A 13,883-nucleotide genomic window follows, 5' to 3' on the forward strand; every position below is an offset into this window, starting at 1 on the left:
TAACCGGAAACATTCTCTTGGAAAATCACTTTTGTTCCCTTTAGAAAGTTCTTGCCAATCAGAAAAACCTCCTCTTCACCCTTCACTGAACAACTGTGCAGACTTTTCTTTAGGATCTCTGGGACTCCCGCTGGTTGAGCTGTAATTGAAAAAACACATCATTTGAAATCAAGAAAATATCAACACCCAAAACAACAAGTTTTTACCTAAAGGTTTATTAAGGAAAGAACAAAATAATTCCTGAGCTACTTCCTTTACTATATCACTCATAAGAAAACTTTGCAGTAGACAATAGCATCTATTATTTCCTAAATAAATTTAATGACTTCATAAAAGAAAATATCACACTCGGGTAAGCAATTCACTAATAAACTTTTCCCTTTTCTCCTGCATTAAGCAAATCTTCAAAACAAAACTTGCAGTGTTTGAGCTAAAGCTCAAGAAGTGCTCAGGAGAAAAGAAAGCTTGGTTCTGTAATTTCCTGGCATAGAGAGCAATAAACAAATGCACCAGCCCTTGGCTATGTCTGCAGAACACCTTCACATTTATCCCTAAGCTCATAAACCTTTTGCATTTTTAAATGAAGCGTATTTTGTTCTGCTATGCCAAAGGGAAGAGCAGTAATTCCCATATTACCTGGTTTTTTTCAGACAGACAGAGCTTTCTGGCCAGTGCAAGAACTAAGCCAGAGCTTTGATCAACGTGGTCTAGTGGGAGGTGTCCCTGCCCATGGCAGAGGGGGTTGGAACGAGATGATCTCTGAGACCCCTTCCAACACAAACCATCCTGTGACTCTGACCTTCTAGACCTATACACTTCAGCTAATATAAACCCTTGCAAGTCACATCTCTGTAGTTGGGGATTACAGTAGCAATTTATATCCTATAAACTAGCAAAGAGAACGTGGCTTACAGAGGCACATCCCTGGAGGCCTCTGCCTCAGCCAAGGATTCAGAGGATGGTTTATAGAACACACACGACAAATTATTTTTACTGCAAACTATATCTACTCTTCTTAAAGCATATATCAAATAAGACCATGTGTGTTAAATGAAAATGAGCACCAAAGAATTTAACTACAGATATACATTTTAAAATAATGTATTTTGAGTTTGTCACATATGTTATAAAATAATTCCAGTTCCCACTAAAGGTTTCTCAGCCACCTCTTCTAGTCACCATAAAATCCTAGTGGCATAAGTTTGTACTTGTGTTTGGCACTTACGTAGCCCACTTTTAGGGTTTAATAACAGCATCCTCTGGGCTCTCTACATAGAAGAACACCCATACTCTAACACCCCACGTTATTTAATGACCTTTCAGAAAGGATTTTTCTACAACTGTTGCAGCAGGTTCCTAGGCAACCGTTACACAACTACTAAATATGCTCAAAGCCCATGAACTTCTGAAAAGAGTAACTGGATTTACATTTGCTAACAAGTTAACAAAGCCTATTTAAAACACAGACCTTGTCTTCCTTGCATCGACTTAATATCTTTCCTATGGCTTCAGGAACACTACTGCAACTTTGACAACAATATTAATCATAAAACAATACAAACAGGCTCTGATGAGTGAAAGTGTAAACCTTATTATGAGAAGGTACAGTACACATCTGTAATAAGATGTAGCAAATGCAACAGATCATTTATATAAATAAATAACTTAGGAAACCATAAAATTTTATGCCGAATTGATTAGACAGTACATATGTACCAGGACTATTGGTTGGCAAAGATCTCCTGCAAGCCACCATAGCTGCAGAGCAAGTTAAACGACAGCCAAAGCACAGAATCCTGGAAAGCAAGCCTGGAAAGAGACCCAGGAATTCCCCCCTCAACCTCCACATCATTTTCAGTTTTACCTACAGCATTCCCCAAAGACATGAGTCTAACCAGAGTATTTTGGTTCTTTGTTTCAGTCATCCAAGCAACGGAGATGCTATAAAATTCCGGGGCAATCTTTTCTTGGCCAGAGGAAGATTGTCTTATCCACTGACCAAAATCCAGCTTGCTAAAAACTAAACCAACGTACTCCTTACTGTACTGGTTTTAGAATTTTATTTATGGAAGGATAACTTCTATTTCCTTCTGATGTCCCTTAGCATGTCATCACCCTCATATATTCTGCTTTTTACTCACTGTCCATATCTCAAAATGGAGCTACTAACATTACAGGTATAAATGGGGGACACATTCGACAAACAGAGAATGAAGATTACAAGGAACCCTCATAAACCAGAACTGGACTGGCCTTACCAACAAGCTAAACAGGGAGTGCATCAAATGCAGCTTTTTCAGCTAAACAGCCCATTTTAAAATTGGTCTCTGAAACATCTCGGACTCTCAACTTCCACTTACAACAGCAAATTGGGGATTGTTATGCATTGAAGAAAACACCAGATGATTTCCATTCCCATTTCTGCAATGATTTAAATAAATTTATCTTTAACCAAGAAAATGTATAAAGAAACAGCTTTTGAAGATTTTACAGAAAATCTTTTTTTCTTAAATCCAAAACTGACTGTCAGATACGACAATGCCACACTGACTGGAGTGGAGCTATGGAGATAACCCTATTTCTAGCAAATGCACTTATACTTTCCAACAACATAAATGCGTAAATCTGAGAACTGCACCAGTCTAAAAACCTGGGAAAGATGTAGAAAAAAAAGTGGTAAGAGGAGGAAAAATGAAAATGGGAACACCTCAAGCTGACCTTTCTGGACCCCAGACCTCAGACTATTGCCTAAAGCACAGGCAATGGCTGAAGAAAGAAGAGTCCTCCCCTGCTTCAGCAACGTCTTTGCTATCAGCCTTCCCAGGGTTTCCACAGGGTTCTTGCTCTCCCTGAGTCTTGCAAAGGGATTCTCTTTGAATCTTTGGAGAGCAGAACAGGGGAAGGAGACGGGCTCGGTGCCACATCTGCTGCACAGCCTGCAGCACTGAACGGCTCCGTGGCATCTGATGTGGAAGCTCACATGGTTCTAATTATCTCCTCTTCCAATCTGTTCTCTTGCTGGCAACAGAGCTGCACTTTCTGATGAGCTGAATAGGAGCCCTGACACAATAGGTACTGACAGTAGTAACTTTTTATACAATGGGAAGAGCACAACACAGACGTTCAGGACCTTGCATAATCACACCATGTACCATGGATGGAGAAAAAGCTCTCCCATCTTCTTGTCCATTAAGAAACCTGCAATCTTATTTCAACAGTTGCATTAAACCCATTCCCCTATCTTTTCTCTTCACCAGACAAACAGAATTCCTGGCAACTGGAAGTCACTGCAGACTCGATAGGCACAGGCAGCCCTTGAGGTACTGCAGCCTCCCCACTCACATTTTCCCTGTTGTTTGGGAACCCAACCAGCCAGTGTGGCCATCTGTGTGCAGGGCTAAACACAGCAGTTTAACAAACAGCTACAAAGCATGTCACTCCTGCACTGAACCAGAACTGATTCAGCCTCTGGCCCAGCAAACCAGCACAACTGCAGAGAGCCATGTGTACTAACTTACTATGAGTCCTTCCATCACTGAAAGCTGACAGATGAACGTGAAAATACAGGAGACATTAAAACCTGCACCAAAATAGTCACGTAAGTTCAAAGCAACCATGACAAAAATTCTGACCTTTTAAAAGGAAAAAAAAAAATTCAATAAAAATGACAACTACTTTTAAATACTGGCCAGTCATTTCGCTAACACACTATGCCAAATAAAATTCCATCCATAGCCATTCTGAAATAATCACAGATTAACACTGAATTTTTCTTTATTCCCCAATGCATTTTATGGCAGTGACCTTAAAATCCTCCAACACCAACCTTTTATTTTGATACTTACTGCACAAAATTGGGGAAGAAGGTGTCTGAAGAGTCAAAGTCGAGCCATCCTTGCGGGTGATGTTAACACGGAACACCAGCCTGGCACGTGTGCTTTTCTTCTTGGAGCCAGCAATCCCTATCCTAGCTTCCACATCAGCGTTTCTCAGCTTCAGTATTCCCACACAATCAACCCTAAAATCACAAAAGAGTGGAAAATTTAATAGAGTTCAGTAAGTTCAGCCTCTTTAATAATCTCTTGAGTAGTTACAGAAGCCACAAAGTCAACACTCTTGAAGTAATTACTGAAATATTATTAGATTTTTTTTTTTATTATTATTTACAAGAAATCTCTGTATGACCTTTCTAAGTATATATCCCAGTTTTCAGTTCAACCTACATAATTTGGCTGATGAATCACGGGAGGAATATGAAAGTAGCATGAATGAAACTCAAAATGTAACATAACCAAGTAATTCTGGTAAGCATTTAATTTATATTCACAGATCTTTATTCTTCTGCTCCCGGGGCAGACCCAGGTTTGTCAGATTATTACTACAAAATATTCTGCATTCACTTAAAGCAGCAGAAAACTTACTGTAGCCATGTTCTCTTTTATGCTCAGTGGAAGTTGGAAGTGATAGCTATGTCATATCATAACTGTGGTCCTAGGGGAAACACATCCAGGGCCAGGGAGAGAGTGCTGACTTCCAGAAAGATACGTGAGATGCTTCTGAGGAAACAGCCGAGGCAAAACCTTCCTAGATCATTCCAAATTCATCTCTCCAGTGTCTCTAGACTTACATGGTCTTACATTAACACTTGAGGACAATTACAGAATTACTTTCTAGGAGACAGTTTCTAAAGTTATCACGGGAATATATTTTATATGAAAAAATCAAATTAAGTCCATAGCAAACTATTATCCTGCTTAGGTGGACACTGCAAACTGAAGAAACATTTCCTGACTTGAAACAAGACAAGCTTCTAAGTGAAGAGTAGTAGCTTTCAACCACATACCTATTAGGAAAAAAAATTATGTTCTACTGAAAAGAATGCTTTGAATGAAGATCACTTCCTTCTATTATTCAGACACATGTGCAAAGCTTATTAGGGCATCTAGTTTCTTGTGAGATGCAAACTACAGAGGTAGAGGAGGCCATTGGCTCCAAAACCTGCTGCAGCAAACTGTGCCCAAACTGCTGCCCAGGCTGGCCTAGGCCACCTCCGTGAGGACAGCAGAGCAGGAGGCTGCTGTGGCCAAGGGCTGCCTGCCGGAAGGGACAGAAATGGAGCAAGTGAAGCAGGAGCAGAGAAAGGCCAGAGTTTAGCCCCACTATCACAAGTCCCAGCCTTCCGGCCCTACGGGGATCTGAAGATCCAAATATTCTCCTTCCCTCTTCTATCAGCAATTCTACACTTGTTAAAAGACAGAAGTACCAGCAGAGCCAGTGATCAGTTATGGTTCACAAAATGCTTGAATATGGACATTACTGAAGAAAGATAACATGAAACTAGTGAAAAAAAAAGGTAATTTATAAAGTTTTAAGAAAGACCAAATTAAGCTTTAAGTATAATAAAAACAAAATTTAAATGTTCTTCCCATACACACAGCTTCAGTATGTGCCTGGTGTGGGCCAAGATGGTCAGACTTAATCACCCAACCGAGGAAGAAATCATTCTCAAAAAACAATCTAATAAATGGAAACATTTTCAAAAGAAAAGCTACTCACGCAAGCGTCATGTTGTTGCTGGGCTCCAGCCCGACCTCAATAACAGTGGTCCCCTCGATATCCACCTCCTTGCAAGGCGTGGTGTTCCTCCCAGTGACTCTGCAGGCCTGGTAGAACCCATGGGGCTTCACCCGCCCGGAGTCGTTCCCCACGAAGACCTGCAGCACCACGGGCTCGTTGTGTCCCTCCAGCTGAAACACGGCAACACAGGTCAGACACCTCAACTCCCAGCAACACCACTTAATTAACACAGCACGCACCTTATCCAGCCACATTTGAACTGAATCTGCTTCCAGTGCTGCTGGAAACTATCCTAAGGGAAGCAGCAATAAAACATTTCATCTAGTTTACAAACAAAACACTAATATTTTTAATTTTTTTTCAGTTGTACTTCTGTTAAGAGATAAGTCAATCACTGGATACACAGGTGAAATGATTTTTTAATTATTATTATTACTAATATTTTATTTTTAAACCAGCTTGAATCCTATCTGTCTTCACATGGAATTATCCCAACTCCAACTTCTAGGTCTCTTCTGACCTTTCCCCATCTCTTCCCAGAATCCTTGTCCCCATCAGCATCTACATCCACCAGACAGCTGAGGACAAGAACATTTGCTGTGGCTGGTTCCAAAGTGCAGGAAAACGTGCTGGTCAGTATGCACATGGCAATCCATCCACCAGCATCTACACTGCTCAGAACCCACCTTCATATGCCAGCCACACCTCGGAATCTTTGTGAAACCAGATGAAAATTGCCCAACACTTGCAAAACCACTGGATGAGTCAGAACAGGATGCGGGGGAAAGCAGTGGGAGGGATGGTGTGAATGATTGCCTGGTCTAACCATGCAAACCTAGTTTTCCTTCAGACACCAAAATAAAAAATGGCAGCTTGACATCTCCTACTTAAAGTTTATCAACTGCATTAGGATTCACTGAGAGACTGAATACATAAAAGTCATACATGTCACAATGATTTAGCAGTCCTCCTGTAATCTGGTGTGCAAGCTAGGCTTACTCCAGAACATGGCAGTGAGAAACGCATTTGTTTTTGTAACACTGACATCCTACCATGGAAAGGTTTGTCTCTTTTTAACATTTTTGGTTTTTATTAGCAGAATCTCACTACAGTGCTATATAATAAAAAACACTCTGATGCAGAAGAAGCCTTGAAGTAAACCTGGACACTGAATTATGAAGTAATGTCCCTTATTCTTTTTAGGTAGCAAAGAAAAATACTCTGAATAAAAGAAACACTAGATCGCTGCCAAATTCCCAGGCCAGAGAAGGAAATTCTTTGCCACAGCACTCTAGGAGGAGATAAAACAAGCATTGTTAATGTTTTCATTAAGCCACAATAGTTGCTAGAGGATTTCTGGGGGACAACGTTATGTTTCGTCCTAGGCCTGGAAGCCCAGTCAAAACTCGCAGAAAGCAGCTCCATGTTTACTAGCAAGGAGATGCAAACAAGAACAGAGTCCTCCAGAGGACCTCTTGGGGGATCAGTCCTTGATACGCATGGGAAATTTAGTTCTGTGGTTCATAGCAAGTTTCAAAAAAAGAAAAGAAAACCAAAAATCAGCTAAAACTGCTAAAACGCTCCCCATGCCCAAAAGGAGCAACTGGCTTACGGCAGGTCGGTGCGTTAGGGCTGCCACTGATGGGCAAAGCCCAAAGATTTCTGGAGGTGGCCCAGCACAGGCTCCCCCTTGTGAACCACAGGCTAACAGGTACAGTTCATATCAAAGAGCTCAAAAGCCAAGAAAGCATAAACAAACAGGAGACCAGGCAAACAGCTCACGAGAGGACTTCATCTCACCAGGTGCTCAAAAGGAAGTGGGGACTAAAGGGTCCTCTGATAGTCTACCACTGAATCTCTTCTACGTGGAAAGCTGAATGAATGGTCTTTGTGTCATGTCACCAAAGTCTCCTTGACTAGAGGGAGCCTCACCACAGCTAACCAGAGCTGCTTTTCTCCTCTGGTGTTGTTCTTCAAAGAAGATATGAAAGGTGTGCAAGAGCACCTCTCACCACCTGGATGGAACTGCTCCAGCTCTGCAGGACTGTGAGAAGGAACGGATGACAACCTGCTACCCACGGCTGGAGCACCTCCACTGACACTCTGCAGTCAGGAGAACAGTTCCTTCTGCCAGACAAATCACTTCACTAGTTTGTTTGTACGATTTTAGTGTTGTTTCTTGCAGTTGTAACCCATGGAGTAACATGGTTTTCTTTGAAGGGCCACAGAACCTGCCTTTCCTTGGTCTGCTTCAGAACAGTTGCCTGTCACAGGTGCTGCCAGAGAAGAGCAAGCACCCGATCTCTACAGAACCTGCAAGATTTTTACACTATTCTTCCCCATCTTTAAACCCCCTCACAGAAACCCCAAACCAAACCAAACTACTTCTTGTCCTTCACACATTTTTTTTCCACTAGGTCAGATTTCCTGAAGCTCCACTGACTCACTTTGTCTGTCCAGCCCTGGCAGACGTTTATACGCAGGCTATGAACCAGTTTCTCTACTGGTAAAGCAAGCTGGAACTTCCAGGAATCCAGTTACACAAGACTCTTCCAAAGAGAATTTTCACTGATGGGTGCTAAAGGGTAACTGGGAAAGGAATTAAAGGGAACTTCAGAGGAACAAAGGCCCATTAACAAAATTCACATAAATGAGCACTAAATCACCATAGCAACAGGACTATATGAATGGATTCTTTTCTTATGAACCTTCACTGGATTTTACGTTACTCAGGAGGACTGAGTGAAGCATGGCTGGAGATGTTTCTAACACTGTCAAACAAGACTTTACAGATAAATATTCTGTACTCTCTCAGCAATAGTCAGCACAAATTTTAAGGGCTGTATCATAAAGAAAGATTTCTTCGTGGACCTGGTAAATTAGTTTGGATTGAGAACTGCTCTGCTGCTTTCTCAAAGTGCTGTAACTAAGAAAAAAGATGAAAGAAATGTCTTTTATCTTTCTTATTTGTATAACAAATATAGTTGTCTACTAGCTCGACCTGCTGGCCACACTCCTCCCAGCATAACCAGGCTGCTTTTTGCCTTGTGTCCAGTGAGTGGGCAGTGCTGGCCTGCACTCAGTTCCATGTCCACTCTGACATCCACACTGCAGCCACTGCCCGTTTTGTGATGGTGTTTGCCATCAGTCTGTCTGTAAGTTACGTACAGCAGCACTCCTGGTGAGCCCCTCTGCCACCTGCACCAGGAAACCCTCACAAGCACAGTCCTAAACTTCCTCAACTGCTCGCACCAGGCTCTGCAGCCACCCTTACGGGTGGACAGATGGCTGAAACCTGTCATGAGGAATGAGTTCTGTGAGCAGGAGACTCCCCAGATCATCATCTATTATCTTCTCAGGCAGTTGGTAACAGACACCAAAACACTATCCCTGAGCTCCCTCCCTCCTCTGATCTCAACAGGCCAGTCTCCAGTTTCATGCTGGAGGTCTGTGTGGTCAGGGAGCTCCTTATGCCATGATATCCTCTCTTCTTCCTCAACAGCTGCTGCATGTGCACGGCTGCATCCCAGCCACGCACGCTGCCCCACGTGATCCCAGCCAAGTCACAGCCCTGTGACTACACAAGGCAAGAAACAAAACTATGAATTCTCACTCCCCACGCATCAGTGTGCAGTCACTGGAGAACAGCCTCTGAACGTTCTCCCTTTTGAGAAGGAATGTGAAAGACCTCTTTGTAGCCTTCCTCCTCATGTTTCCCCCTCCTTTTGTAGTTCCTCCTTTCCTTCTGGGCTTTGGTCCCCATCCTCTGACCAGCTTACAACAAAGCCCTTCTCACCAGGCTGGCAAGCCTGATCACCAACAGTTTTCCCCCTTTAAGTAAGGTGAATTACATCAGTTCTCCTTTTCTCCCCTCCAAACACAGCAAGATGAACAATGAACCTAAAAGCTTGCTGGAGAAACCAGCTCCAGAGCTAGGCCCTGGATTCCTGGCTGCATCTGCTCAATCCAGACCCTTCCTCTTTATTGGAAGGGTTGAGGACACTGTTAGTCCTGTGTGCTGCTCATCCCCGCCTCCAAGCAAGGGATCCTCAACACCTAAACCTTAAGGCATCCCAAGTCCATAAATGGAACAGGCTGGCTTTGTTCAGATGATTCAGATACTTCTTTAAAAAAAAAAAGCCAACCTCCCCTCAAGTCTTATTTTTTTGAATGAAGCCTAGTTTTATGTCATTACCAGTAAGGCACGATGACCCACTGTCATCAGCAATCAGAGTTACAGCACCTCACTATCTGAGTTTTGCATGCCTCAAGTGCCTATTTGCACAGCTCATGTAATCACAGTCTAACAGGACATGCAGCATCACTGCACTGGCACAAACCTCCCTTCCTTCCTCCCTGTAACTTTGTGCTGCAAATAAAACCCGTTACCTGCAAGAAGAAACTCGTTACCTGCAGTACAGCCTCTGCAAGAGAGATGCTGCAAAGTCTCTCCCTTCCTCTAAAAACAGAGATTTTGAAGTGCACCAGTTCCCACCCTACCAAAGCTTCCCCCTGGGAAGGAGTCCTCGTGCCAGCTGCCTACCTTCACGGTGGGGAAGCCCTGCTGGGTGCGGTCCTTCACCGAGCCGCGGCTGCCCTCGGTCAGGTACCGGGCCCTGTGCTGGGTCTCAGGCTGCAGCACGATCTTCAGCTCCTTCCCCTCACTCTTAGTCGGGTACTGACCACACAACATTGGGGTCTTCTTCCCTCCAGCTCCCTTCTGGTTCTCTGATGCTCTGAGAAGTCAAAGCAGACCATTAGAAAGACGTTACAGGCAGCTCCCCAATAAAGACAAATTAAATCACAGAAAAGCTAGAAAGATAAAGAGTGTGTATTAACAGGTAGAAGGTTGAGAGGTGAGAGCAAACTTTGGAATTCTCTTTCTGACAGAGGAGACCTGCAGGATGAAGAGGAACGATGCTTCCCTGCCTCCTCCATCCAGTGCAATCAGGAACTGCTTTTCAGAGAGTAAACATAAAGGAAGGGGAAAGCAATTAGCATTAAACTGTTAACAAACAGAAGAAGGCTCATAACCTGCTTTTTCACAGCACGATACAGTCCAGTATTATCTGCACAAGCCGTTTTGCTTCTGTAACAAATATATATATGTCCACACACACACTGAATGGATTTAAGGTTAAATGATACTTCTTTAAAGAGGAAAACAGCCTCATGCCTGTCTCCACCTGAACTTGCATATCCATGCAAATACTAGTATCTGTCAAAACAGATTGATCCATTTATGCTAAAACCAAATTAGTTATTGTAAAAAGCTCTAACATAATCGCACCAATTTTAAATCTGCAGTGTATGCAAAAGGACTGTTTCTTTCCAGGTGGGTACTTGAAGATGTACTGCATCTTGTGTTCAGTTCCATAATTAAAACCTGAATGAAGAAGCCTTCCAAAGTATAATATCAGGTGATTGATTCTGTGTTCACATTAAAGCACAATGGAATATAACCCTTGATCTTACACAGAGCAGGTTTGTGTAAAGAACCTGACCTGAAGCCTAATAAACTCATTTAACACTAGCAATGTCAACACACTATGGCAAAGGGTACAGGCAGATAAAGGGCTCAATGAATTTATGCAAATGTAATATTCTATTTTACTACCAAAAAAAGCAGTTCTAATAGCTAATGCCTCTGAAGAAAGCAGTTTAAAAATCACAGATGTGAATTAAGAGACAAATCCTGTTTCAGTGTGCAATGTACAGCAGTAATTTATCCAGGATTTCTTCTTCTCAGGGAGAAGGGTGAAACACACACTTTTGCTTCAAAATCGTTTACTGGGAGTTTTGCCACTGTATGCGTTTTTCACTGACCTGAAGCTGGGCTAACCCATAGAGCTCTCTTCCAATTACCAGATGATTTATACTAGCAAACGTCAGCAGCACCTTCCCCAAAACTCCTACTGTGCAACGAACAGCACCAGGCCACACAGGACACAAACACTTCCAATTATTCCCCAGCCTAGCCCAGTCCTTCTCCTAGGGACTGGCCCTCTCCTGCCCCAGGGAACGTTCTAGACCCTGCCTCCCAATTCCACCACATCTCACACCCCTCAAAGGCCCATTTATCATGCTCTTATTTCTGCTAAGCCTTCCAAAACCTTTTCATATATGTACCAAAGGGTTAAAAAGGATGCTGCCTGTGCCTGCTGTGAGTTTCGTTCCTGTTTTTCTGTTTGTGAATCTTACCCAGGCAGCAGGGACTGCCTGCCCAGCTGAGGTGGGTGGATGCCCAGCATGTGTCCCTGCCCTGCCCACTCACCTGCGACCCGGGCACAGCAGAGGCCAGGTCTGGATGAGGGGCTGGTGCACAAGAACTGTGAGGGCACCCTGCTTCTGCCAAGCAGTCCCAATTACCCTGCCACGGCCTAGTCAAGCAGGTTGTTCAACAAAAATAAAAACACTACATAAAAACATACCTTCTTTTAGGAAAAGGGACAAAATTCTTCCTCAACGTAGCATTTACAAAACCTGTGCCACACTAAATAAGCTGTAATTAACACCACCATGCTCTTTGCTTCTGTTCAGGCCAAGCAAAAACACTGGTCACACTCAAGCTCGTTAGAGAATCGCTTTTCTCTGTTCTTCCTGTCAGGACGTTCCTCCACAGACTAGTAATTAAAAGGAATACATTTACGAAGTTTCAGTGAGTATCTTCTCTTTTTCTCACTCAGAATTTTAAACCACGCAGCTCCAGTTTCTGAGCTTCCTCCCAGGAAGCAGAGGAGGAACGCAGGGCAGGCTGGGCTGCTGGAGCCCCCTGGCACGGTGCCCAGCGCCGTCCCAGGACCCGGGGCAGGCTGGGCACCACAACGGCACCGGGGAACGCCCCATGGGAGGCAGCACGGGGACTGCTCCCTCTGACCCACCACATCTGTAAAGTAGCATGGGAGACTGAGATATTGCTGAATTCTGAAGCGTTAGAGAGGCAGCCATCAGAAGCCAGTTCACTCTTAACACTCAAAATGTGACGTTTTAGCAGTGAACGCTTTGGCCTCTCCCACACAATTGTTTTTCCTGACTGTACTTTACTATTAAAACCCAAGTTACCTTAATTGTCAACATACTAATATTTTATATTCTCATATTTATGTGGAGATGCTGCCTAATCTCTCTTTTGGAAGTCTTCCCTCTAGAAGGGAAGTAAAAAAAAGTAATCATTACTTTCAACCAGATTAGCTGAACTTGAAAGGAATTGTCAAGCCTTCACCAGAATTTCTCAGTGGTCTTTCTTCTCAAATTATGAGGCTATATCATTTATGTGTCCTTTTAGTTCATTTATAATACTAATATTCATGCACATACAAACAGCAAAATATTCCATACAAGCATGTTTATTCATTAGCTGAACTGTTACCAAAGAGTGACTCCTTAAAGCTAGCACTCCTTTTCTAAAAAAAAAAAAAAAAAACCCACAACACCTAAGTGGCAAACCTCACAACTATTAGAGCAGATTTCCCAAGTTAAGGTTTGCCTGGCCCTGCACTGGCATGGGGGCTGCTCCCAGTGGAGACTTGAGAGGGAAAGTGAGACCCAGCCTGTCAGAAACCTGAGACTGCCCTAAATCACCATCAATTCAGCCCTTTCTAAAAAGGCTTTCACAAATTCCAGCAGTTTCCACAGGAATATATTCTTCCTAGCTCTTTAAGACAACTGACTAGAAGCCTCTTTTGAGGCAAATGCTCTTTCCACTCCACAAATTAACAAGGGCGCTTTCCTTGCTCTTTTTTCAAAGCCGAAAGTAAATGAACTCCCTTGGCTGAACTCCACCAGGCTGGGAAGTTAAAATAAAAGTCACTACTGCGACCTAGATTTGTAACGCTCAATCTCCATATTCCAACTGCAAAATTAAAATTTTCTAATATCTTGGCCATTTCTTTTCCCAGAGCTTTTATTTAAAAGGCCAATTCTGTTACATAAGAGTTTTGCTGCAGTTCAATCCAGCCCATTTAGCACACAGTGTTTTAGGGAATGTTGCAGTTTTGTGATAAATTAGACTGAGATTGTTCCAGAGTTTAGTATAGCTCCCTTTTCCTGAGATCCAGAGATCACATTTACAGTCACACAGCTCTTGCCTTTTGATAAAGTTTCTTCCCTCTGTACAGGAGACCTGACGTCCCTCGTGCTTTGTGGAGGCATCTCCCGAGCTCCGAGCACCTGTTTTGCATATGCTAATTTCCTTCTTTGGCTCTACCACAAACTAACAATTTTCCTTTAGTATGAATTTCAGCAGGTGAAATCGAGAGATGGGGACAACTGCAGCCACCTCAGCTGTCGTTGAAGTGGACAGGGGC

The 13,883-nt window shown here is 43.0% G+C and overlaps 1 protein-coding gene across 1 annotated transcript in view; it reads right to left on the minus strand.

The window, feature by feature from the left end:
- NFAT5 (nuclear factor of activated T-cells 5, tonicity-responsive) overlaps positions 1–13,883 on the minus strand; it is a 38,343-nt gene that overhangs the window by 10,251 nt on the left and 14,209 nt on the right. The window contains exons 3-6 of the mRNA XM_008940199.1: positions 10,121–10,313; positions 5,557–5,747; positions 3,846–4,018; positions 5–139 (exon numbers count right to left, since the gene is read on the minus strand). Coding sequence (XP_008938447.1) covers positions 5–139; positions 3,846–4,018; positions 5,557–5,747; positions 10,121–10,313 — 692 coding nt within the window. The remainder of the gene's footprint in view (positions 1–4; positions 140–3,845; positions 4,019–5,556; positions 5,748–10,120; positions 10,314–13,883) is intronic.

Source organism: Merops nubicus, unplaced genomic scaffold (genome assembly GCF_000691845.1).
Source record: "Merops nubicus isolate BGI_N331 unplaced genomic scaffold, ASM69184v1 scaffold33545, whole genome shotgun sequence".
NCBI classification, from domain to species: Eukaryota; Metazoa; Chordata; class Aves; order Coraciiformes; family Meropidae; genus Merops; species Merops nubicus.